The sequence below is a fragment of the Athene noctua genome, chromosome 2 (assembly GCF_965140245.1).
Source record: "Athene noctua chromosome 2, bAthNoc1.hap1.1, whole genome shotgun sequence".
NCBI classification, from domain to species: Eukaryota; Metazoa; Chordata; class Aves; order Strigiformes; family Strigidae; genus Athene; species Athene noctua.
Window position 1 is genome coordinate 76,871,619 of NC_134038.1, and position 27,854 is coordinate 76,899,472.

A 27,854-nucleotide genomic window follows, 5' to 3' on the forward strand; every position below is an offset into this window, starting at 1 on the left:
TGCTCTTACCTGAAGAAAACAAACAGTAACATAAAATACCAAGGTACTTCTTATGACACTCATCTTCTTTACTTTTGTAAGACTGTTGAGAATTATTAAGTGGTTGGCTCAATGCATTCCTTGTCATTGTAATTCATTAACAGCCTTATTTAAATTGGTTTTCAGTAACAGAATCCTGTTAAAAAACTTATTTGGTTTGTCTCTGCAGATCATACCCCACGCAAACTGTAAAGTTTTAAATAAATATTATGGAGTTGATACTCTTTTTCCCCTTAGCTCTTTTCCCTATCTAGTTCATGTATAAAAATGAGCTAGATATGAAGGCGATTTTTAGTTCTTTGTCATATCTGAAAAATGGGGTTTGCAGGTGTTTGTTTTTGCAAGCACAGATATGGATCACAGGTTTAAATATGTATGTCTTCAGGAACCCTACTCTGAAAAAAGGAGTAAAAAGAAACACTGTGCTACATCTAAGAAGTATTTTTTCAATATGATGCATTATCTTAAGATACTATACTGTAAGCATCCCACTAATATACTGTTTACGTGACAGAGCCTGAAGCTCCAAATATATTTTCATGGGAATGACATAAAAAATGAAAACAGTACATTTGAAAGTAACTAGTAAGACTGTATGATTTGTCTTTCTGGTTTGAATGAACTAAAGTAACTTTAATATAAAACATATGCAACTAAGGCATTTGAAAAAAATGGAAAACGAGCATTATTAGGATTCTACGGAGTGACACTGTTTATTGCTCAACCACTAGTATAAACAGCATAGCTAGCAGAATATTATAACTCTTTATCAAATGCTATTTGAAAATAAATAGCTGGGAAAGAGCATGTTAAAAAATGTTTAGCAGTGAAGAAATTAAACTCTATTTAACTGTAACCCATAGAATGACTAAAGGCTACCTATTATTTATTTTCATGTGGTAACTAGAAATGAACAGACCACTGGGTCGTTACAGTAGGCTGAAGCACTGCATGTCCACATGTTATCTCCATAATTTCCTACTCACAACAGCACTAAATTAGTTAGCATTAGTTTGAATTATTAGTGGCTAAAGAGAGAGCATAATATGCAGTATTGTCTTTGTGAAAATACAGACTTTGTTAAAAAAACACCATACCAAGTAATAGCAGCACATGGAACTTCCTACAGTATGGGTAGCGAATTAATTTGAGAATGGCCCTCTGAAATGAATGCAGCTTTTTAAGGCCATAGCAACACAGATTAAGCAACACTTTGACAGTTTTATATATTTATCTTCCTGTTGCACATCAGAAACAGCTCTGGCTGGCAGACCATTTCATCAGTTAAAGGCATTTAGAGAATTGTGTCTGTACTTTGAGGGAGAATACTAAAGCTGATGTAGTTTTCACTGGGGTATTATACACATTAGAGTATTGACTTTCTTCTCCATGCATACATTTATGGATTTCGGCAGAGTATAGAAACAATGTTTTTTGGTCCTCCTGATAGGTGAAATTCACTTCAATTCACAAAGTTTGCACACCCTTTAAGGCTTACTGGAAAAAGCAAAATAAGTGGTATAAATGTTTGTCTTTAATTCTGCCTACTATGAACAAATGCACTTTACACAAGTATTTCTGAACGTTATCTCTCCTTACTGATTGCAGTCAAGTATAGATGCTTTATTATAGGTGCAATCTGTGGAAGAAACCCTGATCTCAGGTAACAGCATTAACCTGGGCTTCTAAATTACTTATTCTGGCTTAACCAAGAAAAGAATTCTCATTTTTCAGTGCATACATGCTGTATGTATACAAATATACATCCCTTGCCGCTAAAATATTTTTGATTTACCCTCTTGTATGGTTGGAGCCAGAAGAAAAAAATTTTTTTGTGTATAAAATCATGGAAAGAATTTTCCATGGTTTTCCATTCCCCAAATAATTACATGCTTTAATTTTCTCATGTTCCATCTCCTATGTGTTGGCTATTTTTCCACACTGCATATGAATTGATATTTGCATTCCTGTTTTCACCATTTTTCATAAATTCACCTCTTTGCCATGAGGCACACAGAAAGACTGAGCACACTCCACTCTTGCAGATGGTCCTGCAGTTCATTCAAAACCTGCAGTAGTGCTCTATGGTGCATAATCTGCTGGAACTGGAGGGCTTACTGTTTTATGTGATATTTTTCCCTTATTGCGAAAGAAACGAAACAGACTAACCTCTTGAGTTCTACTAAATTGACAAGATTACTGATGAATGTAAGCAGCAAACTTAACATATATGATTGATAGATTATACGTATTCAAGAAGATTAACTTGCAATTCCATTACTATAGTCTGCCTATTCAACAATAGCTTTAATTATGCTGTATATTTCTTAAAAGCAATGATCTTTTTAAATGCAGGAAACTTAAAAGTGTTACAGAAGTAGCATTACCATTAGATACTAGCCCCAAATGAACCTAAAATGACCAACATAACAAATATTTCTGGTAGGTTGAGTTGATTGTTTTTGAACATCAGCTTTTGTGCTCCTAATTATGTCAGTGTTTTCCTATTACTGATTAATTAATATTCCATATCAGTATTTCTACATAGCCTCAACAGGTAAACAACAAAACCTTTAGACTTCTCTGTAACTGATAATTGACATACAAATTTGGAGTTTTTCCCGTGTTTGTTTTAAAAGCTTATAAAATGGATGAGGCACGTATTATATATGAGCAATTGGAAAAACATACTAGGTTGCGTTTATTTTTTCTCTGCTATGATGGGAGTTGTTTACTATGACATTTCAAAAGACTGAAAATATACATTTTCAGTGTGGTTGAGTGTAAGCATTTTTTAAGAGGAAAGAGGATTCTGTGAAGGAGTGGCTGTCTTCTCAAAACTGAACAAGTTGTAAACTTTCTGAAGTAGTACTTACTTATATCAAAAAGTGATGAAAAATTGGAATTCTTGGAAAGTCAGAAAAATAGTCTGTGATATTCAGTTCAATGCTGTCTCCCCAGTTTGTATTTTGTTTTTAATACAGCAGGAATACAGGGCAGAAGGTGTATTTTTGCAGACAGAAAACCCATGGTAACACAGGCTGTGAAGAAAATTCATTGCCTGATAAGAGGAATAAATGGAGCGTTTAGTTGGATTGCATTAGATTCTTAAATAATACGTGCCTTTCAAAGCCTCCTATGTATTATGGAGCTATCATACTTTAGATGTTAGTTACCATCAAAAGTAACATCAAATACTTTACAATCATGACAGTATAGTTTATATTACACCATATAAGAACAGAAGAGATTGTTTTCCAAAGTGAGGGAACCTTTCATCATATCTTTTTCTTTCTTATTTGTATTAAAGACTTTAATGCAATGTCATTTACACCTGGCTTTCAGGTTTACACCTCCACAGATCATCCAGTCCAACACCTTGCTGAATGCAGGTTCAGCAGGCTGCTCAGGGCTGTGTCCAGTCGGGTTTTGACCATCCTCAAGGATGGAGACTCCATGACATCTCTGGCAATATCCTCCAGTATTCAGTCACCTTTATTGTCTGGTGGGGTTTTTTTATCTCCAACCAGAACTTCCTGTATTTCAATTTGTGCCTAAATACATTTCTCATTTACTTTCCTTATGATAGTCATTGAAAGTCACCCTGTGAAATACCTGTATGACATTGTAGATACACTTTTCTTTTTTTGAACATTCCTACCATAACACTCAGCTCCTCTGTGTCTTATATCTTTCCTCTTTTTCCCCTTTTCCCTTTTAAATCTCGCATAAGTATTTAAGTAATACCAGCCTTTCCATTTTTGTGGTTTGAGTGAGTAGTATAAAGAATCCTACTGCACACTAACTGTGCAATTTTCTAATTACCTGAAACCATCTAGAATATTATCTCTTCAGGCACCTACGTACAGAGGTTTGAAGCCAAATTCATGTATAGTGCACTCGACAAGAATGGATGAGGCCAAACCAAGATTTAATTTGTCTTGATTTCAACTGGGAAATAAGCAAAAGCAAGTGAAGTAGATGCAGAAATCTCATATTCATGCAGCTACATAAGAACATCTGAGAAGAATATTCATTATCCCAGCAACAGACCTTCAAATACAAAATTATTCATGAGCTATCAGTGTGTCTGGAAATACAGCTTTTATAGACACAACCCACCTGCAAAGCTGAAGAACTCCTCATATGCAGGATGCATAAAACTGTTTGCACTGAAGCAAAAACCAGCTGAGTACCTAGGCTTCAGTAGGAATGCCAATATTCTCTGGAATTTGGTTCACTGGAAATGATGCAGATGGCTCTTCTCTTACTTTTTAAGGTAAAATATAAACAGGTGTATTACATGACCAAATCATAACATTTAGAAGTACATGTGGCTACTGAAGCAGTTCTGGGTTTTTTGCTTAGAGATTAAATTAAAGGTGAATGACTTCCAACTGCATTCTGTAAGGGCTAATTTTTAACTTTAAATGTTTTAATTTCCACATTTTCATTTTCCACTCCTATAAAAGAGAAAGGAAGGTTTCTGTTTTAAGCCTCTATGTGCAGTGACATTATGCAGCAGACTGCAAATCTCGGTTCCCCAACTCCATTGCTGAAGGCTCGCACAATGCTAGGTGCAGTCACCTGTTGGAGTTTGGCTCTCAGGGTCTTTTGGTGTGTTTGCCTCTGTGTGGGGGTTGCTGGCAGCATCACCATGTACTGGATCTGTCTGAGATGGGGTTATTTTTCACAGTACATGGTATGGTGCTCTCCTGTACATTTGTGATCACAATGCTGATAACACACCAGCATTTGGCAACTGCTGAACAATGAACAGTATGTGCACAGCGTAAAGGTCTCTGCTTCTCACTCACCCCCAGTGAGTACAGTGGGGGTGCGCAAGAGCTTGGGAGGGGACACAACCAGGCAGGTGACTCAAACTAACCAAAGAGCTGTTCCATGCCATATAACATCCTGCTTGGCAGTAAAATGGAGAGGAGCGAGGTTTGGGTAGTTAGCTACCTTTTGCTTGGGAACTGGCTGTCCACACTGCCCGTGGGAGGTGGCCAGTGATTACCATTGCATCACTTCTTTGTTTTTTTCTTTTTGCTTCCACTTCTCCACTTACAAAATTATTTTCATCTTGACCCATGAGTTTTCTTGCTTTTACTCTTTGTTTCTTTTCTCTTGTTCCACTGGAGGTGGGTGGTGGGGGAGTAAGTGAGTGGCTGTGTGGTGCTTAGCTACCTACCAGGGTTGACCCACCACACACTGGATGCCAGCTGTGGTTCCACAATTGGGTGAAGCTGGTGAGATCTGCCCAAGAAGAGTCACTCGGCCCATTTCCCCATCTCGGGTATAACCAAAGAGCTCTCATGTGGTAATACACAGGCCAAAGATAATTATATCTCAAAATACAATCTCTTTAAGAAAACACCCACAGAGCTGGGTCATTAGCTCAAGATTAATTTGCCCAATAATTGGGAAAGGACTAACGAATTACTACAGTGAAGATGACATTAATATGTTGGTACCAGAACTGAAAGACAGAAAAATATTTTGGAAAAAATGTGAAAAAGAAAATATTTATAAAAGCTATACTAGAAACACACACTAACATATCCTTTAGCTTTGCATTCACTACTTCAGTAAAGACAGAACTTCCCAAAAGAACAGAAATTCAAGCCCTGGCAAACAGCAGAAGGCTTGACAGGAAGCTCCAGTGAAGGAGAAGCAAAGGGTGACTAGTCTGAGGTGAGATTTCCAAAAACTTAGACAGTATGGTCACACATTGAAAGACACAAATTCTGAGTCTCTCCTAATAATAACACCACATGTGTCTTTTTAAGAGACACTAAGCAGCCTATCTGGAAAGGCAGTCCCACACTGAGTTGCAAGTCCTCTATCCCTGCTAGGAATTCCCGGTACTGGAGAACATAATTTCCAGTACGATGTTTACATATGTACACATCCACTTCAGGGAAAATTACTTGATTTCTGTGTGATTTAAAATTATTTAAATCCAATGATCTGTCTCCCACGCATGACTTTGCCACAGGACTGGCTGTGTAAGAGACTGTTACTTGATTTCTGATTCTGTCACTCCTCTTCCTCTCCCATACCATCACTGGGGAAAATAATGCCCAGTGATAGACAGACACATGCTCAAAATACAGACATGAGGTGATAAATGGGATCCACTGAAGTCACTGGTGAAAGTCCTGTGATCTTCAGGAGTACCAGAAAATCATACTTCGTATGGATGCAAACCTGGTAACCAAGTTACACCACAGAAGAAGGGAGAAAAGGGCTGGTGGGAATTTAAGCAATAGTCTTCTGGTTTTAGATATTGATTAATTAAGTCTTCCCTCTAGCAAAAGCTTAAAGGTAAGCCCACATTTAAGTGTTTGCTTGAGCCGTTGCCTTAACAGGTCTTCAAAGCAGATGTAACGTTGGAGTTGATGATAAACTAAACTAAACTCAAAATGAATCTAAGCAAAGGCTGTTGGTGGCTGAAGCAGGGAGATGTGATTCACCTCACATGTAGTCTGGGTCAGCTTCTGTGCTAGAAATCCTTTGATGGATTCAAAGAATTGGTTCAAAACATTGTTCCTCAACACATAGTGTCACAGACCCCATACAGACTGCCAGAAAGAACTGAAAGAGTTGAACCAGCACCAGCAAGTTGGCAAGAGCAGGGTCTAGGGAATGGCAGAGCTACTAACCAGCTTTCCTACCCATGGATTAACAACATGGAGCCACATCGGTGAAGCCTTGTTTGGCTGCACTAGCCCTTCCAAGCTGCACTTGTCCACATCCATTACGCATTACATCAGCGATGCTGTGTGGTTACCTACCATCATTTCCATCAGCTGGGTGATGCTACATTGTTTACATCACAGATGAATTTGTCCTGCTGAAATATGCTATGTCTGAACTGAGTTTCAGGAACTGATTTTGTCTGGTTAATTTTTTATAACAGCTAAGAGAGACCAGTTTTGTATTACCCACTGCTCCAAGTTATCTTGGCTGTGGATCAGTAGATGTGCACTGGTAGAACTAAAAGAAGGAGTTGACCCACTTCTACACTACAGCAGTATTCCTAAATAAGCACATGTTCTCTGAAAGCATATTCTATTCCATTTTTTCAAAAGCAGGAATGTCAAATGTTTTGTCATATGATGGCTCTTTCCTGGCCCACTAAATTAAAAATAAGGAAAAAAAACTCCCACCACCAAAAACCCCCAAGAAAGCCCTCATATGATGAAACTAGAATAGAAATGTAATGGTTTTAGCCATGGTGCATGTGTACAACAGGACAGGCAACGATACAGTACTGTCATCTGTATTGTCTATATAAAACATTTATTTTTAAGCTCTATAATGGTATTATAGAAATACATAGAATATTTTATAGAGTGTATTTTAGTGTACTCACTGTGAAAATAACACATTTATTAAGACAGGTATTCTTATGTCCAAACGTTTTAAATATATGCACTTCTTTGCCTTGCAGTATTATTTTACTTTGAAAAACAAAATATCAATATTTTATTCTTTGCTCCTCATCAGAATCTTCTCCTTCAGACTTCCCTGGGTCATCTAGGGCGCTCACTGCTGTGAGATACTTTATAAAAACCACGAAAAGTACTTAGATTTGTTGATTTCCTATATTTGTTTGCATTCATGTCTAGTGCACATAGCTTGCCGTTCAATTCTCCAAGTGCCTTCTTCGTAAGTACAGTGACATATAGTGCATTCATCAGTTTTCACCTCCCGGCCTGCTGGAATGACAATGGTTTCTGCAAAGCAGTTCGGGCCTAAAAAAAGGAAAGAGTTTATTATGCAATACCCATGGAACACTGTAATCCCACATAGTTCAGTTTTAGTCTCAAGCACAGAAAACCTAACATGAAGTGACTAATGCTGGGCACATTAAGCAAATGTGAGCATTGTGCACAAGGCGTAACAGCAGCAAAGAGAGCCAGGACACTGCCCTCGATGTGGCTGGATGTTTTCAGTACGGACAGTCCTGTCTTCCACAGGGAAGGTGCAATAAAGCCTTTCTGTGAAACATGCGACTGTGACAGAGACCTCGGCACAAACTGATGACTGACATGAACACAGATTTAAGCTAGAGAAAAAGCAAACTATTGATAATACAACGGTGCCACTGTAGGCTACTGGAGAGCAGATTATAAATGCTATTGGTTTTTTTCCCATTGGAAACAAGCATTGTATTTTGTTCAGTAATCAAAGTATCAGATTAGTTTATTTTCCATTTCATGAGAAAATAGTCCTTTTCCAGTAGAATAGAGTAGCTCCAGCCTCTTCTGAATGAAGATGCTTTTCATGTCTAAAATGAATTATTCCATTTTATGTAAGTCAGCAAGTCTACAGACCCCTTTTAATAGTACACCGAAATAACTTCATTTCCAAGGATGAGGCAGGAGAACAACCCACCAGCACAGTGTTCACAAGACAAATACGGTTCTTTCAAGAGGGGACATCCTTGCATCTCTCTGCCACAGACGGCTGCAAGTGCTGTATTATCTACAGTTCTGTCAAAGAAGAAGTCTATTTCTGTATTGAGAATCCACACACACTTGTAAACCAGCACTAAACCCTACCAATCATCTCTTATCTACACACTGCCATGTCCTCAGGGGAACTTGGCCCTTCCATTCACTAAGCACACACAACAGCTGCTCAGGCAGAGCCTGGCCACTCAACAGCACTTAGGTACCATATCCATCAGGGTAGGATGTGCATTAGGGGCCAGCATATATTGATCTGATACAGCTGAAAATCTTGAAACAAAATGGGTGTGCAAAATGCTTATCGACTGCCAACCTGTTTGCCCCACAAGTAAATAAATCACAGATGAGGCTTAGTCTTCCATTGCCAGGGGTCTACTCTAGGACCTAAGCCAAACAGTATGGCTTCTCCTTCTAAGGAAATGTATTTTTTTTTTAAAGTGCTTCCTCTGAAAACCAAAGGTAGGGGCATGCTGCACATTCTAAAACACAAACTAATAGTTCACCAATCAATTTGAATAGTTATCTCTTTGGATCAGGTTGTGTGTTGTGTACTGACAGAGCAGCCTGAGAATTAGATGCCCCATTGACAATAATGAAGGCCTTTCCTCACTGAAGAGTTACCCCCTAGAAAAGACCTGCAAGACTTGCAGAAATTTGCTTCACAAAGTCATACCCATTAATCCTCTGAGTATTTAAGCCAGTTATTTTAGGACTGACTGTTGACAAGTGTCTCTAACATGTGTCGTCTTCTGCAGTTTTGGGTGGCTTCTTGCCCATTCATTTGGATGCAGAATGGATAGCAAAACCCAGCATATCTCATGTAAAATGACCTGCTTTGCCAACCTAATGTTACTGTGATACTTTTGGTTTTGAAGGCCCCTCAGCCTGTCCATGCAAAGTATCACTGGGCTGGACAACACAGGAAGGAAGGCTTCAGGGTGCCTTAGCTTTCAACTGAGATAAAGTAGCATTATCAACTATGCTGCCCTCAGTGGAACTTCAGAAGATTTCGATGCTAATCTATTATTTCTAATTAACTCAAATCAGTTAAATACCATATTATTCTTGCACCTAATAAACTTTCATCCCAAGATGGGTTCACCCACACATTAGGTAAAGACACCTGAATGTTTTACATGCTGGCCTGTAATAGCCCCATGATTTACAAAGCTATATGATATAAAGAGTTAAAATACTAAAAGCAAAATCTACTTTCCATGGAGAATTTGTATGAAACCTACAAGACCACTTGAAATTTAAACACTATGTAAAAGGCACAAGAGGAACGAAAGTGATGTCAATCCCCTGTGCAGGATTTATTTCATTCTGGGAAAGTAAATGTTACAGGCTATACTTGGTTATAAAACCCAAACAGGGAATGAAGTAAAAACAGTGCAACACACATAATATATTCACTAGGATTCAGAATGTAAATGCCTCCATTCACAGTTAGTAGCACCTTAAGGCTATGCGTGATGAGTCCTTCTCACATCAGACAGTTATTAAATGTAGAGATACAAGTTAGCCCTAAATTGTTATGCTACTTAATATGGGGCAAAGTCATTGCTTTGGTAAATCTATAGGAGAGCAATAACCACCTCCTTGAGAAAGGGACCCTACAAAAATAAATGACAGCCACAAATATTTTTTTAGTATCATGCAACTTTTCTATAAAAAGTTGCCTCTTTTCTGGTTCTGCATTTGCACCTATCATTACTGTAACTGCAAATCCTATAGAGTACTTAGACTGGCAACAGTCAACTGGCATCCTTGCCTCATCTTTTTCTTTGCAATACTGCGTGTGCACAGTATTATGGTTAATGTTACAGAAAAGGTCATCAATGAAAAGGCTGAACTGACTGTATTACTGCAACACCATGCACGTAAATGTCAGTACAATATAGCGTCCAAACACAGAAAAATAATTCCACAGCTCTCCTTATATAATTTCTTCGAACCCTCAGACTTCTTCTAGGGAAAAAAACCACCTTGAGCTTCACCCTAAACCTCATTGAATTTTGAAGCTATATGAGCTAGTCCTGGCTCTTGGTGTCCTGTGGCTCTCCTTCAACCAAGCAGGCGATGCTCATCCCTTTCCTTTTCATCTGAGAAGCAGTCACAGAAACCAGATTTACAGGCAGAGTGGGCACACAAATTCTTACGGCAGAGTCAAAGAGTGCCATTTTCTCACTCTCCCTTACCAGAGGGAAGCAGAAACATGTGTATCCTCCACATCCAGCATGGATAAGCTGCCCTGAAGGCACGGCACTTGCTGAAACTACAGCTTTACTTAAAACTGGGCAGTTCATATTGATTTAGCAAAATTTTCAGCTTCCCATCAAAAAGGGTAAGACATTTTTGAGTTTTTTTTAAAAGTTTGCAAAATTACCTAGCACATGAAAAGCATTTCCAAATAAATCAGAGCTGTTCCAACTCCAAAGCAGTGGTGAGCTTTCTGACTAGATGTTGCTGTTGCAGGAGCAGTGAATCTCTTCTCCTTGATCTACAAAGCAGGCTGCCTGCCTTCTGAGCTCCTGCTTGGTAACACCACTACTCTCCCCAACTTCAGCACCCAGTGCAGCAGTGGCTTGTTTGAGCTTCTTTGATCTATAGTATAAACCTCCTGGGCCCCATCCCCAGCTGTATACACTTATATAGCTCTAAGGAAGTCAGCAGTGTTGCACATCTCCACAGTAGATGAAGATCCTGCCATATCACTCTTAAATCTGGCAGAAAATTCAATATGACATATTGTACCAATTCCGAGTGCAGCTTGAAATCTACAACGACATCATTTGTTTTTCTAAAGTATATACTGGCGCTGTCAGACTCCGCTAGAGCCATACCATGCTGGGATCAGCAGAGATTTCTTTCCTAGGGCTAAGGCACAGTTGCTGTCATCTCAGCAATGTCTCAAAGCAGTGAGTTCAGTGCAAATCCTCAGTTCTCACACTGAGCTCCAGATTGGCATGCAGCTCTTGGCTTCTCCGCATCCAAACGAGTGAATTCTAGCTTCTGAAAGCAACATTAATACCGGGATCTAAGGAACTAGGAAGGCATGTGTATTGGGTTTGTGTGGCAAGGTTCTGGTAGCAGGGGGGGATACACGGGTGGCTTCTGTGAGAAGCTGCTAGAAGCTTCATCTATGCCCGACAGCACCAATGCCAGCCAGTTCCAAGACACACCCGCTGCTGGACAAGGCCGAACCCATCAACAACAGTGGTAGTGCCTCTGGGATAACGTATTTAAGAAAGAGGAAAAAAATTGCAGCCAGGAGAGAGGAGTGAGAATATGTGAGAAACAACCCTGCAAGACACCCAGGTCAGTGGAGAAGGACGGGGAGGAGGTGCTCCACGTGCCCGAGCAGAGATACCCCTGCAGCCCATGATGCAGACCATGGTGAGGCTTCATTGACAGCTGGCTGAACAGGAGCCAGCAGTGTGCCCAGGTGGCCAAGAAGGCCAATGGCATCCTGGCTTGTGTCAGCAATAGCGTGGCCAGCAGGGACAGGGAAGGGATCTTACCCCTGTACTCGGCACTGGTGAGGCCGCCCCTCGATTCCTGTGTTCAGTTTTGGGCCCCTCACTACAAAAAGGACATTGAATGACTCGAGTGTGTCCTGAGAAGGGCAACGAAGCTGGTGCAGGGTCTGGAGCACAGGTCGTACGAGGAGCGGCTGAGGGAACTGGGGGTGTTTAGTCTGGAGAAGAGGAGGCTGAGGGGAGACCTCATCGCCCTCTACAGCTCCCTGAAAGGAGGGTGCAGAGAGCTGGGGATGAGCCTCTTTAACGGAGTAACAAGCGACAGGACAAGAGGGAATGGCCTCAGATTGTGCCAGGGAAGGTTTAGAATGGATATTAGGAATCATTTCTTTACAGAACGGGTTTGTTAGGCGTTGGAATGGGCTGCCCAGGAGGTGGTGGTGTCCCCATCCCTGGAGGTGTTTAAGAGTTGGGTTGACATAGCGCTGAGGGATATCGTGTAGTTGAGAAGGGTCAGTGTTAGGTTAATGGTTGCACTGGATGATCTTCAAGGTCTTTTCCAACCTAGATGATTTTGTGATTCTGTGAGGCAGGCTGTGCCCCTGCAGCCCATGGAGGTTAACGGTGGAGCAGAGATCCACCTGCAGCCCATGGAGGATCCCACGCTGGAGCAGGTAGATGCCTGGAGTCTGTGACCCTGTGGGAAGCTGGTTCTCGCACAGGCTCCTGGCAGGACCTGTGGACCCATGGAGAGAGGAGCCCACGCTGGAGCAGGTTTGCTGGCAGGACTTGTGACCCCGTGGGGGACCCAAGCTAGAGCAGTCTGTTCCTGAAGGACTGCACCCTGTGGGAGGGACCCATGCTGGAGCAGGAGAAGAGTGTGAAGAGTCCTCCCCCTGAGGAGGAAGGAGCAGCAGAGACAACAGGTGATGAACTGACCACAACCCTCATTCCCCATCCTCCTGCACCATTCGTGGGGAGGAGGTAGAGGAATCAGGAGTGAAGTTGAGCCTGGGAAGAAAGGAGGGGTGGGGTGTTTTTAAGATTTGGTTTTATTCCTCTTTATCCTACGCTGATTTGATTGGTAAGAAAATAAACTAATTTCCCCAAGTTAAATCTGTTTTGCCCATGACAGTAATTGGTGAGTGATCTCTCCCTGTTCTTATATGAACCCATGAGCCTTTAGTTGTATTTTCTCTCTCCTGTCCAGCTGAAGAAGGGAGTGATGAAGCAGCTTTGGTAGGCATCTGGCATCCAGCCAGGGTCAACCCACCACAGAATATTTGGTGGTTAATTTATTGAGAGTTTATAATGAGATCCTCACCATTTAAATGCTTAAAAATGAAAAAAGTTTAAAAATATTATTGGGGTAAGTGCTGCTATTGTAATTTTTTTTCAAAGTCCTTACACTGGCCTGTGAAAAGCTCCCAATGACTTCTGTGTTATGCTTCAGTGTTGACAAAAGCAACAATCTAATTAAAATGCAAATTTTGTTATCTGTGAAGAAAACAGCCGTTACCAATTATCAGCAGAGAATGCCCAAGCCACTCACCTACAGAAGCAATAGCACCTGTAACCTTGACAACCTCACAAGAGGCTCTCTGAAGCTTCTTCTCCTTTCCTTCCACAAAACCACAGCTGCACGTTACAGAGTTGTGCCGGTTTCCTCTGCAGCCTGCCCTTGCCTGTGCATGAGCACGTGTTCTGATCAGTTAAAAAATGTAAGATATAGCAGTTTGGTAAATCATGTTTTAATCAACTGTTTTCATCATGTGTTAAACCAAATTATGGACAAAGAAATCTGTTCAACTGCAAGTTAATGTGTTTGCCTGGAGAGTAAGTCACGGCAAATTTTCGCCAATTAGAAGTACAGTGATAACCTCTGTAATATAGCACTTTGATGTAAGACTGCTTTGGGCTCTGCTTTATACTTAACTCCCTAATAGCTGCCCTTTAATAGCTTCTTGCAGCAGTCAAACAGGTCACTTCCAAGGTACCCGACAGCAGTCCCATCTACCCTGACAGTTTTATGGTATTCATCATTGTGGTTTTTGAGCACTTCATAAATGACATAACCTCAACATTTAGCTTAACTTCTATTTTCTTCCTACCTTTTTTTTTTTTTTTTTTCCAAAATTTCATGGAGAGATTTCCAACACTTACAACATAAAAAGACAGATCCTACACTTTATCCTGGATGTCTTCATAACCATGACATTATACAAGAAACAGCTGTACTGGGTGAGATCAGAGGTCTACCTGCACCTGCAGCAGCCAAAAGGAGATGCACGGCAAAGTATATAGGGACAGAGCAAGCACACGTACCCAGCTTCCAGCACTTTCTGAATCAGAGGCTTTGTAAATGGCTCCTGTGTGCTGAGTTAATAGGTTTGTTTATGATTAACCTCTCCAACATCCTCCTGAACTCCTATAAATAGCACTTGGTGGCAAGGAAGTCTACAGGTCTTGCACACAGGGTAGAACAGTTTTCAGTTGCTGTCTGATGCTTTCCACCTGCTGCCTAGATTTGGTATTCCCTAATCCTCACAGTGGAAGAGGCAGTAACAACCATCTCCCCTTTGCTGTGCCATTCATGAGTTTACAGAACTGTGTGATGTTCCCTTCCCTCCCATCACCTCACCTGCAGACTGAGGCGGCTTGTTCTGCACCCTCTTTGTCCCTGCTGACCTCCCCAGACCTTTCCCAGCTGTCCTATCTCCTTTTTAGGCTGTGAGGACCAGACCTGTGCACCACATGCAAGCTGTAGAAGCGCCATGGGCTTGTACAGTAGCACAGTGATATTCCTCATTTTGTTTCCCATTTCCCTCCTTCCTGACATATGCCTTTCTGTGGTGACCACTGATGAAAAAGTTGAACCGATGTTTTCATGACACTATGGATTTTATACTAGATAGTAATCTTATAGAAACAAATGTTTCATTACACTGAAGTCAAATCTTCTGCTGCCTTTCTGCATTTCAGTAAAGTTTCTCTTTACAGCAATGCTACTTGACAGTCTTCCATGTACAGCAAAAGTGTTCCCGTTGTTCAGTAATTTCAGGAACATGCCAGGCAAAATGAAGCCTTCCCTCCCACCTTTCAGATCTTTCTTCTTTCTGATGTTGCAAGACTTCCTCCAGGATCAGATGCCAGAGAAACTAATGAAACACGGAGCTGGAAGAAGAGATGTCAACAAGCTCCCTGTCTGCATTGCAAGCTGCCTGCTGTTGTGGATGACCTGGAATGTCACAGCACAAAACCAAGGACTCCTCCACACCCCAGCAGGAAGTTACACCGGGGAGCCAGGACAGCCAAGGACCAAGCCATAGATAAAGGGTGGCTGCACCTGCCTCTCTCCCAGCAGAGCACCCGCTGGGATATTTGAGATGAGTTTCGAAAGGTGCTAATGCAGCATGGCAAGGCAAAATAAGGCAGCTCTGCCACATAGCACTGCAGGAGCAAGATTTTTGAGATACAGGCATTACCTCCCTCATCCCTCTCACATCTAATCACTTCCTCCAGAGATGGTATCGGTACCTACTTTGTGCCCTTCCAATCTCCAATCTCATCTAAAGGCTCTGTATCTCCCTAACTTGTTTTTGCTTCCCTCTCATGTGTATATATATAAAATATGTCTATCTCCTGTGAAACGTCAGCTCGGAAGATAAAGCACAAAAAAGCAGCTGGCAAAAGTAGTCTGTGACTAGGATTACAGCAGATTCTCATTCTCTCACAAAAATAAGTTCATCACCCCTGCTGCCGTCACGAACCTGACTGCTCCCAATCCAGTGCAACCTTTTACTCGCCTCAGTACCTTTGGATGCTACTGAACCAAGTCCAAAAGAGAGTTTTCAATTACAGAAGAAGGATTCAGGTAGACGCAATTTTAAGAGCAATTTGGGAACCTGAAAACCATGTACTATTTCTGTGGTTTATCAATGCCTTAATACACAGTCAGCCAGAAAACCATGGTAAATATCCGAACAGACTTCCAGTAAATGTGTATATATATATTACAGGGAGAAGAAAAATAAAGGCATTCATCCATTTTGTGATTTTACCTAGCTGCTGTGGGAAGTAACAAAAAGGCAGTGTGTGCAATGTGCTACCTTTCATGAAAGCAGCATTTTGCTGCTAGATAGAGCCTTGGTGCTTTTAAGAATAATAAAACTGCTCCCTTTGTTAGGGTCATCTTTTGTTAGATGCACTGGGAACTGACAGATTGGAAGAAAATCTGCCAAGGGCAAAACAATTAAAAATAACATTTTGCCACCAATTTAGAAGGATGGGTATAGCAGCATCTGCTGTGAGCGGACAAACAGAAGAAAGCTCAGTGAAGTTCTCCCCTAACTAAAAGGAGTGATCATGTCCTCTGCAGCACTGCTGTGGCAACGTGGGTATCAAAGCTCTGGCACCTGCTGTAGTCTAAGTGTGCCTCTGTGTGTGCACATGTGTGTGTTCATGTGCTTTAATCCGGAAGATAAAACAAGCTATAATCTTACTTTGACTTGGGTTTTAATATTCTGCTTATGAGACTCACAAGCCCTGTTTATGATTAAGTTCTGTTGTTTTATTTTTTCATTTAGCATGTGTGACAGCACTATTGATTAATGTTTTGTTCCGGCTCCAGTCCTAGAAATTGGACAAGCGTCCAGAAATCCCACAGAATACGAAACAAAGCCACCACAGCCACTGGACCGATCCTATCCACCACTGCTTCCTCCCAGCTCTGATTCTCCATCACCTTGCACTTTGCTGTGATGTTACCATCTCTGAAATGACAATGCCAAGTGCTACTGAAACCAGGGCTGCACAGTTACTTTTGCGCAGGTAGAAATTGCTTGCAGGAAGGGAACAGTCCATAATCCTGCTGCCACCACTGCTGTCTCCTTGGATTTTCATGTGTATTCAGAGAGCAGAATTTCAGACATCCGCTTTTTGTGTACTGAACAAAAAGAAGCAAAGAACATCGAACACTACACAATCCAATACCGTATGAGGCAAACAGCCTCAGAGCATAAAACGGCCCAATTAAATAGGAGGCTCAAGTGCCATAAAAAATAAGATACATCAAACAACCTCCTTTATCGGAGAAAATACAGAAAGACTTGAATACTCTACTTAAAATGATTTTCAAAAGTCCTGTGACTTGTAAAGGGATATTGTGTTCCACCCAGAAATGGCATCAATTAGATATGAGCTGAACATTGTGTGTTTCTTACAGAAAATTATATAAACACTTAGAAGCCAGCAAGCCATGCATCAATTTTGCACTCAGCTTTCTTGCAGCTCAGTCACCACCCAGGTGATTAGGAAATTAGAGATACCAGGCTTGAATGCATCGGGAAAACTCTCATCTGATGCCTCAGACAACAGAAAGAAACACTGAGGGGCTGGTGCTACTCACCTGCAGCCCAGCTCACCACCAGGTTTGCCCACTGGGACCAGGTTCTCACTGGTGTCACACTCTCAGAAAGCCGCTCGCCTGTGCTCCCCCCAGCTCTCCACATCCCCCTGCACTGGTCAGGGCAGAGATGGTGAACCAGCCTGGGCTAAATCCAGCTTGGAAAAGGGTGGTTTCGGTCCAGGACATGTCCTGCAGTGCAGCATTCTGCAGAGATGCTCCTGGTGGAGCAGAGCCCAGCAGCTCCATGGGAGCAGCAAACAGCATTGGCTACTTGCTTGGAAACTATTTCTGAGGCCCAGAGAGGGCGGTCATGTCTAAGAAAACAAACCAACGCATTGCTAAATTTTCCCTCGGTTACAGAAACTGCAGAAGCATTGCCAGGCACTGTGAGGACAGACCGACTGACAGTGGTGAGACGCTGTGTGGAGCTGCAGCAGGATGAGTTTCTGCCTGCCCCAGCGCTCATAGCATGGGGGCTTAAAAGCTCTGCTGCTGAGGTTAACGGGGCTAATCCTTTCTTTTCTTAAGATGTTTATTCATCCCAGTGACCCTGCTGGGTTCAGTGGGGTTACTGGGGGCCTGGTGAAAGACCTGCTCAGTAATGTCATATTCTTCACACTGGGAAACATCAGATTACTCTTCAGACTAAGCAAGCCATGTGAAATGCCTCAACAAGTTATCCTGAAAACTATTATGTAAGTTTAAATAGACTCTGCACTTCCAAAAGCATGTGCTACAGGTCGGTAATTTAATGCATCAGAGACCTGCTTGCAAATACTGGAACTAAAAGCACATTTTAATTAGCCAAAACACTGCAGCACTGGTGGGCTGTAGTGTCTATCAGGCAGGTTAGTTAGGTCACCAAGAAGTGTACAGTAACTCAGGCAGTAATGTACAGGATTCTATGCATCCTGAAACACATACTAAATGCAGGACACTAATGAAGGAAGAGATTTTGAGAATTACTATGGAAAAATCCCTGAAGACTTCAACTAAATTGAAAGCTAAAGTGGCAGCGAAGTACAGTATAATGCTGCTTTGGTAATGAAGTGGAATCTAAATCAGTATATTTTTCCAGTCAGTATAAAACACGAGGTAGTGAGAATACGGTACACAAGGATGGCCAGTGGCTACTTACTGCTACAAGGGATTCATCAATCAAACCAACAAAAAATTACCAGTTAAGCATCAAACATTTTTTCACCCCATTTTAGAATAAATACACTGAATACAGTTAAATCAGGGATTATCTTTCTGACTGAGAACGATTTACATCAAAATACTGAATGTAGCACCATTTAATTCCAGAAAGACTGTCACAGCAGTGACAACTCTTCCAATTAAATAGTCCCCTTGCAAAATTAGGTGTTTTATAAAGGGCTTGGTTTGGCTTTTTTGTTGGTATTTTGCGTTTTGTCATCATAACCAATTGTGGTGGTTTAGGCCCTGTTGGGACCAGAGACCATGTTGCCATTGCCCTTCCCACACCTTCAGCCGGTCAGGCTGGCGGTGAGGCACAAACCCTGGGTTAAAATAAGAAGAAATTTAATACAACAGTGTAATAAGCAAACTGAACAACAACAGTAACAATGATAACAACAATAAACAGCAATAACAGTAAACAAGACAAAAGATGTACAGAGAAGTACAGCAATGGTTACAGACAGCCCCATGCTCCCAGCAACCAAAGCCACAAAGGAAAAAGTTCCCGTGCTCCCGTGCCCGGACCTGACATCAGCATGGTATGAATAACCCTCTTGGAGATCCCTTCCCCCTCTCTCTCTTAACCCTATCCTAGCTGAACCAGGACACCAATACTTTGGTTTTTTTTGTTTTAGTTATGACCTTAGGGGCTTGCCTACACAGACAGATTTCTAGCCCCTCATCCAAATTCACTAGAGTTGCTTTGCTCTGGTTGCAGTTGTACAGATGTACTGAACATGTCTCTCTAGGTAATCTGCTGCTGAAGTGATAACACGCTAACCTAGAAAAAAGCATCTCCACCAAAGGAGCAGCAGTATAGGGTCTCAGACACCCATGTAACCCTCTCATACAGACAAGCTGTGAACAATGTTGTCAGCACCAGAAAAGGGGAACAGAAGTTGAGACTCTGAAAGAGAATAAAATTTGTGCAGTAACAGAAGTGGTCCGTCACATCTGAACTGCTCAGCTTCACACACAGAGACTTTGGTCCTGTGGCAGTTTCTGGACTGTATCTGTGATGTTGTGCTCATTTTATCCATTTCCTTTGAGTTACATGACAAAAGGTAAGAACCCAGCCAAGACTGATCCCAGCACAACTGTTACTTAAAACATAAAAAAACCCCTGTTCCACAAAGGGCTTTCTTTAATATATGCTGAAGACTGACCACCACCTCTCCCCATTCTACCTTTCTCAATTAGAATGTTTCCAAAAATCTGCCTCTTAAAAATAGATAAATATACCCTTTAATACAGGGATAGAAGTGACAGGAATCTATGCCAAAAAAAGAATTATAATTGTCAGCATGTCATATATCACTTTAAAATATAATGAATTCTAACAGCATCCTTTGCCATGAATTGTTAGCTTCATTGAATAAAAGGCTGTACTTCTAAAAAACAGGTGTAGTGCATGGGAATCAGAATGGAAATCAAAGAACCTGTTTATTCACCAATCCTAATGAACTACTACTATCTTTAGGTGTGAAAAGTTATAAAATATACAGTTGTAATTGCTGGTTATTTTAACATGATACTAATACTATGTGAATTATACCTTTAAAGAACAGAGATGTTAAGTTCTCCTAAGAAAAAATTCTTTATCAACTTTAAGATTCTCCTAGGTTACTCCACAACTGAGAAAAATCACAGTATTTTTATGAGCAAAAGAGAGGTGTTATGCTTTGCCCTCCATGCTGCTGAATCAGTAATTGTACCTTTTCTTCCCCTTTAATGATATTTCCCTGGTTGTTATGAAACACAGCACTGAGACAGCTTGCTTTGGGAAGACTGTGTTTTGTACCTGTTCGGGAAGCTGAAGAGAAAAATGTGGCTGTGAGAGCACACCCTTCCTGCCCCTGGTGCCCTGCTCCCATGGCCTGTCAAGATGTGATCCGGGGAAAGTCTGGTGTTGGTCCCTAATCCAGTGCTCTCCTCCCACACAGCCACAGTCCTGGAGCTAAGTCACTCGGCACCGAACTTTCCCAGCTAAAACCAAGGGATCAGGTCTAAGCCAGCCACCTGTGGCCTCTGTGTATGGAGAAAAAGGACGGGGCAAGTCATTGCACCTCCTTCAGGCAGGTGCTGCCCAACGGGTCATGAGCCTGGCCTACAGGTCATCCCCTTCACCAGCATGCAGATGCCCTCCTTGTGCTTCAGCCCAATTTCTGACATGGGCTCATACCGCTTTCTTACTTTATCAAGGTCTTGCACAGAATAAAGGCTGAGATGATAATAGTTACTATTCTGTTGATCAGAAACTGTCAGCAAGTCAGAGTTGCAAATTTATGACCCCATTCCTCCACATACTCAACTTAGGACCATATCTAAAGACAGTTGTTTAGAAACACAGCCAGGTACTAAGTAAACCCAAATATTTTAAGCTGCAACATGGAAATCCATCACTGACTATCATAAATTAATTCCCTTTCATTTCTGTTTGCATCACCCTTAGTCAGTTGTTGATTCATGAGTTGTGTAAGGGTGATGCAGATGAAGATGCTGTGGGGTAGGAAGAGTGAGAAACTAGAAGATGGAAGGATGATTCACTGCGAAGGCAAAAGAGTAGGAAGCCACTGGTGTTGGAAGAGACCAAATTAGTGGGAATGCAAGCAGGAAAGAAAAAGGCAGGAAAGCAGGCAGGGTGACTGGCAAAATGACTTTAAGGGATCATCTCTTTGTGGAGATGGAAAGACAGGTGATTTGAAGTGAGAGACATGAATTATGAAAGATACGGGAACCGGTTTTGTTAAATGCAAAGATTCTCTCTGTGAGTTACACAAATTCTTTCATTTCAGGGAAGTGCAGCAGCAGACAAATTGCATGTCACTCACAGGGGCAGACATAAAAGGGTATGCGCTACCCAAAAGATATCTTCCACACAATATCACCTAACTTCTTCATTTCTGGTGTCTGAATTCAGCACTTATTTCCCCATGTGCTGCAAAGTTAAGACCACTGTTTGATACTGCAGCACTCTTGTCCTGTGATGTTATCAGTGCACACTCTTTCTTTCCATTACACAGGCGTGTGAATTGGGAAGAGCACAGTAAAGGAGTCAATCCCCTTAGAGCAGCCAGATTTGGATGTATGTCAGCTGGGTCAGGGTCTAGTAAAAGAAATGTAAGGTGGTGGTTATAAGCAGAATGTTTCCTTCAGCATTCCCACTGCAACTTTTAAAGAGGTATCAATGGATCCAGTTTTCCTATTTAGCCATCAACTGTAATGTCAGAGGATGAGCTGTTTTGGCTAGGAAGATGCAACAGTTCATCCCAATCAGACAGCAGGATACAGACACACCTTCAAAAGAAATCAGGGCTCGTTTTGAGCCTGCTGTTTTTAGCCAACACAAACTCACAATCTAAGCAGCCAAAATTCATATAATGGAGGATGCAAAGATGTCTGCTCCTCTAAGAAAGAAGAGACAACATATTCCCAATCAGTGGCTGAACTATCTAAATGTCCCATCACTAAGCCAAAAGCATGTGAGGATGCAGGCACTACCAACATCGCTGAAGATCCTGTTCACAGAAGTAGCCAGCAGGCTCCAGCAAAGACGGTCTGGGAAAAGCAGAAAATCAGATCAGGTCTTTAATTAAATTAAGAGTCCAGAAAACTGTCCTGACAAAAACCAAATTGGCTTCCAGGCAATGGCCCCCAAGATGGCCAAGCTGGCACTGTGAGGCTGGGCTGCTTCCTACATCTCTCTTCTCTTTTCCCAACACATCAGACCCCTGGAACAGTTACCAAGGCATGAAAGCTAGTCTTTGTATTTACAGTAGTAGAATTATTGTAAACCTGTTCTTAAATATTTCCACATGTTATATGTTTCTTCTTGTAAAATTATCTCCAAAGGCAAGTATTATGGAAATAAAAATTATGGGGGAAAAACAGCTGGTGCTTTTATGTTTATCTGAAAGCTATGTTTGTTTTCTCCTAGGCAAAACCAGAGCCTCACAAAATTGTAAATGATTCCCAAGACACTTCGAACTGATTTTTGTAAAACTCAGATTAGTGCACTAGAAAAAGAGTAGTAAATAAAATGAAAGTGGCAAAACTAAAAATTACATTTTACTTTTCTAATGAAGTTATTACTCCAAGATGTCCTACAACCAAAAATTAAGGGCTTGATTTATGATTACAGTATTAGCTACTTCATTTGTCTTTGGAGTATTCTTCTACTCTACAGTGATAAAAATAATCACTGCTCACCTGCCACATACACAGCATAAGCATAAGACCTGGGAAGCTCGTGTGGAGACAGAAACCTCCAAGAAGACAAAACTAAACTAAAAGGAGGAGCTCTTAATTATAGAGTGGATCAAAGTAAAATATGTGGGATTCAGAGATGTGGAAAGGGATTGTTTCCTGTAGAAGAATCAATGTCCTAGCAAAGCCCAAGAGGAAGAAACCACCAGCTCCTCTGACTTGTTCCCTTTTGCAAGGTGTGTTTATTCTTGTCTTGCTCAGGGGCTTAACTTGCACATATTCCCTTTGCACTTGACACCAGAAGCTTTAGTAGCACAATGGGTACTTGTAAAGTCTACAGCCAATAATGGTTTAGTAATTTCTTTTCTCATTCTTTATTCCAAGCATGTGTGTAATTTATGCATGTGCCCTTGAAATCCGTGTATTAATGTGCAGAAAAAATGAGTTCTGTAAGGATTTTTGCAGAGCAAAAGCTTTGGATGTGTTTTCAAGAGAGCATGGAGAAGTGGTCAGGAGACAAGGAGTTCTAAGAATGCACAAGAGAATGCATGAAGACCAGAGACAGCAGATCCAGTTCACAAACAGCAAACAGCTTAAGAGTCATATGATATCTACTCTGACTTCCTTCCCTTTTTATCTCTACCTTTTCTTGCTTACTGCATTGTAAACTCTTCAGAGCTGAGACTTTTCCCTGCAATTTTTTTTTTTTTTTTTTTTTTTTGCACAGGACCTTGCCAATAAGAGCCCCATTCCTAATTTGGAAATTAATTACAATAATTATGATCAACATTTTTCTTTCTACAGGACCATTTAGGGCTTTCCTTACAGTTCAAATACCAAGTGTTAGTTATTTGACCACCACTGAACAGCGAGGAAAAGTTAAAACATAGATGAATTCTCCCACAGATGTGTTAGAGATAAAGGCAACAAAGAATGACCACAGTCAAAAGAGCTTTCAGGGATCTAACATTAGTAATACAAACATATCCACACATGGTAGCACTCAAAAATTAACAAGGTGGTTCTGCAGTGATTAAGTTGCATACATATCTGTACACGCCAAACACTAAAATGCCACATGTTGTAGTGCAGTGGTAGGTGGCAAATATTTCAGCTTCTCCACAGACTCTGTAACTCTATGATAACCTTGCTCATGCGCACCCTCCTCCGTCTTCTTTCCAAAAGGTAGAGTGGCAGACTCAGTCTCTTCTCATCAACCAGCCCCATCCCCCCAGTGCGTTAGCTGCTTCTCTCTGCATCCTCTCTACTTCTGCTACGGCCTTCCTAAGGTGCAGAGACCAAGACTGCACATGGTGCTCACACATGGGTGCATCAGTGGGGAAAAATTGGCACCCTCTATCTTATTCTTCTTATCCTTCTTGATTATGGACGGTATTTCTGATTATGGGCAATAATTCGTTGGCTTTGTTGCCTGCCACAGCACATCGAGCTGGTGTTTTCAGAAACCTCTCAGTAACCACTCCTGAGCTGCAAGAGCAGCTTCTCAGTCTAGCACAGGGGCACCATCTAGATTATTAACCCTACGGGCATCACCATATACTGAGCCTTCTCTGTCAACTTTTTACCCACCCCATTTTGTAAGCTACTTTTGGAGATGTCTGCTGCTGGCACAGCATCCAACTATGCATAAGAGCTTCACACCATCCAAAACTGTGAAAATCAACCACACACTCCCTGTTACCGGTTCACTGATGAAGACATCAATTCCCCCAGGAATCAACACAAGAACTCCCTGGCCCCCACACTCCTTCCATTTTGCTTTATTGGACTTTCTTTTCATGACTGTATCTAACCATTTCTCAAGTCCATGCAAACTTTTGTCAGCCATGGGAAACTGTGGCACTGACTTCCAGAGTCACACTATGCCATGTACAAAAACGTACTTACATCCCTTTGCTTGCTTTGAGCCTTCACCTAATTAATTTCATTGAGCAAGACTAGTTCTTTTAATGTGAGAGACAGCAGAGGTGTTATGCAGAGGATGAACAGCTGAAGCTCTTGATAATAAGGATTTTCTCCTTTACGATGCCTTCCAGACAAGGATTTCAAACCATATCTTGGGACTTACATGCTGTAAGATTAGCCAAAGGTCTATAAATTTATATTTTGAGGATCTGTTCACTTTCTTAAGCATGAGAATAGCAATGATTTTTAATATATTTTTCCCCTTGTATTTTGAGAAGGTAAAATCACCTAAATCCTTTAGATGAAAGTGACAATTTTTCTTAAAATTGCAGTGCAAAGACACTAACCAATTTCTAACAACCATTAAATATACTCTTGCTGTCTAAAGTGCGAGTTGAAATAATGTTTCCAGTATTATTATGTTACAAGCTAACAAGGGATCATTTTATTTCTAAATTGCAATCACAAAAAAAAAAAAAACGCAAACAGAATAATTTTTTTTAGGGAAGCGTTGACCATAATGTTGTGAATAAGACCACTTAAATGCTTTAAAATAGATTAAAGCACTTTGGAATGGAAACTTTTATATAGCATTTGTATAATTCCAGGCAAATGACATCAAGGAATAAAACACATCAAGGAGTCTCTTCCTTCAAGCATCAGTGTCAGTTTATTTCTACTGTATTAGGAACAGTGCTCCAGGTAAAAACATCCCAGCAGCAGGGCAAAATAATCCAGTTGCAAAAATAAGATTCTCTGAGGGAATCATATGCAAACAGAAGCAATGGTTCTTAAAAATGCCAGCAATAAAAAATATAGTTAAATGGATTTTCATCTGTGGCTAGTGCTGCAAACACCAGAACTGTGAAAGGATACTGTAACTAAGTCAAAATACCCTAATCATGGTTAAATATTCAGATTGATATATTTAGATTTCAGATTTTAAGCCTTCTTGGCATGTTATGCCATCTTCCCTGGGCACAAATTCTTAGTAAATAAAACAATTCTACACCTGTAATTATGGATTCATGTTTTAGCTAATTATGGCATATTTATTCATATTAAATAAAACTATCTTGACAAGTGATGATTGAATGCAGATCCTGACAAGTCAGAAAGGGGCAAACTCTTAAAATAGGATAAAATGTCAGATATAATGGAAGGCAGCAAGAAAAACTCTGTTTTTTATCTCTTTGGCACTTCCTCTCCTTACGTTTCTTTTGTAGTGGAGCTTTTAAAAGCCGCACTCAGTGGCTTATTTTTCCCAGTAACTAATCTATTGCAAGTTCTTTCTGCACATGACACTGCTTTTAAAAGATCATTTCTGACATAGGTTTCTGGTTAAAAGCCAGATTCCACTTCCAGGCTGTTAAGAAGTGAGAAAAAACATCTAAAGGAGAGGGCTAGCTTGCCTAGTCATGTTTGACCACATTCAACTGTCTTTACAGACTTCCTACAGCTTGGTTTCTTAATTGTTTGCTTTCTACTAAAAGAATGATTTTAAGAAATGCTTCCACACACACCCCGCACCCCATTTATTTTTTTCCCTTAAGATACTCCTTTGCCCTGCGTTCAGTTTTCAAATCTGAGCTTCATGAAAAGACTGCAGGAAGATTGTGCAGAGCATTCAACCATACAGACTTAGGAGAATAGAGTGCCTTGGCCACACAGCAATAGAGGAGAGATGGGGATGGTAAAAGAAAACATGGAAAAGTAAGAGACCAAGGAAATTAAACAAGAAAGCAAGGTTCCCATGGAGAAATGTGCATGTCCACATGTTCAGGAAACCATGTCCAAGGCGTTAGAAAGGTTTCAAAAGAGCTCATGTAACATAAATCAGACTTAAGAGCACCCCTTTCTTTTTCCAGCTATCAGGGCATGAGCACCTCACATCTAAAGAAGTTTTCTCAAAATAAAATTACTGTAATCAAAAATCTCCAATTTCTCATTCCATTTTTCTTTCCATCTTCACTTCTAGTCTTTCCATCTCTTTCTACTCTTCTTTCTCACCCTTAATCCCTCCTGATTTCTGAGGCAGCTGCAGGACTCCATCTGTTCACAACTTCATGCTGCCTGTTCAAGTACAGACAGTAGACTTGACCAGAAAGGCATCATGTTCTCACAGACAGGCATCGCAAGTGTACTGAGCTTCACATCAACTTCAGGAATATCACATCCTGGAGAGGGATTTGCTTTCTCATCACGAGTGTTGCAATCTTCATTAGAGGAGTGCATGTTGCGTGAATTCACCCACACACCTCCTGAACTCGTGCAGAACATTGATAAAAAAGCTAGTCGTGACATCTTGGCTGTCCGGAACATATGCAGGTATGTTCAAGGCAAGACTCAAAACCACTGCTATCACTTTGGTGCTTTCCAACAGCAACATGTAAGTGTGCATCTCACAGAGGGGTTTTTCTTTTTTTAATCTTTTTTTTCCCCTAGCATAAATCAAAGAGCCATATTAAGATTGTAATGGAAATCTGGAAAAATATACAGTATATATTGCCTTTTTTTTTTTTTTTTTTTTTTTTTTTTCAGGAAAGCTTTGATTTCTTTAAATTTCCGTATTTCTAACTTGGGCTACACATTGGCTCCATTTGATAGCACTGGGGTAATACAGAATTCCTTCATATTTCTTTTTGATCATTAATGTTTTATTTTAAAGGCTGACCCAATATGTATATTGAATACCTAAAAAAAAGTTTAAATTATTTTTTCCCCATCCAATATGCTGTGTCACAGCACAGTTGTGAGTATCCCTTGCTCTTTGACTTTGTGCCCTATGTTTTTTTGAGAGTGAGCTGCTAATTTAGGCACTAAATATCTGGTGACCACCCCTGTTTTGCTTATGTTTCTCCTCTTTTGAGAGACTTTTATAAACCATCCAAAGCTTAAAGATTCCCCATAGGTTTTACATGCAACCGCCAATGCAATGATGTCACATTGCTGAAAACGGCTGTATTCATGCATCCGTGCACATACTCATATAAACTAATAACTCCAAAGTAGTTCAGCCAGTTGAGGAGGACTCAAATCTCCTCTCACAAAAAGAATTACACTGAGGTAACACAGTGAATAATTATTGGCATTCTGGCATTGCTAATC

The 27,854-nt window shown here is 40.8% G+C and overlaps 1 protein-coding gene across 4 annotated transcripts in view; it reads right to left on the minus strand.

Annotated features, from left to right (window-relative positions):
* Nucleotides 1-7,336: 7,336 nt before the first annotated feature.
* VWC2 (von Willebrand factor C domain containing 2) overlaps nt 7,337-27,854 on the minus strand; it is a 60,833-nt gene continuing 40,315 nt past the window's right edge. For all 4 annotated transcript variants that reach the window (XM_074897832.1, XM_074897836.1, XM_074897833.1 and 1 more), the window contains one exon: nt 7,337-7,802. In XM_074897832.1, the coding sequence (XP_074753933.1) occupies nt 7,651-7,802 (152 nt within the window). In that variant the 3' untranslated portion in view covers nt 7,337-7,650. The remainder of the gene's footprint in view (nt 7,803-27,854) is intronic.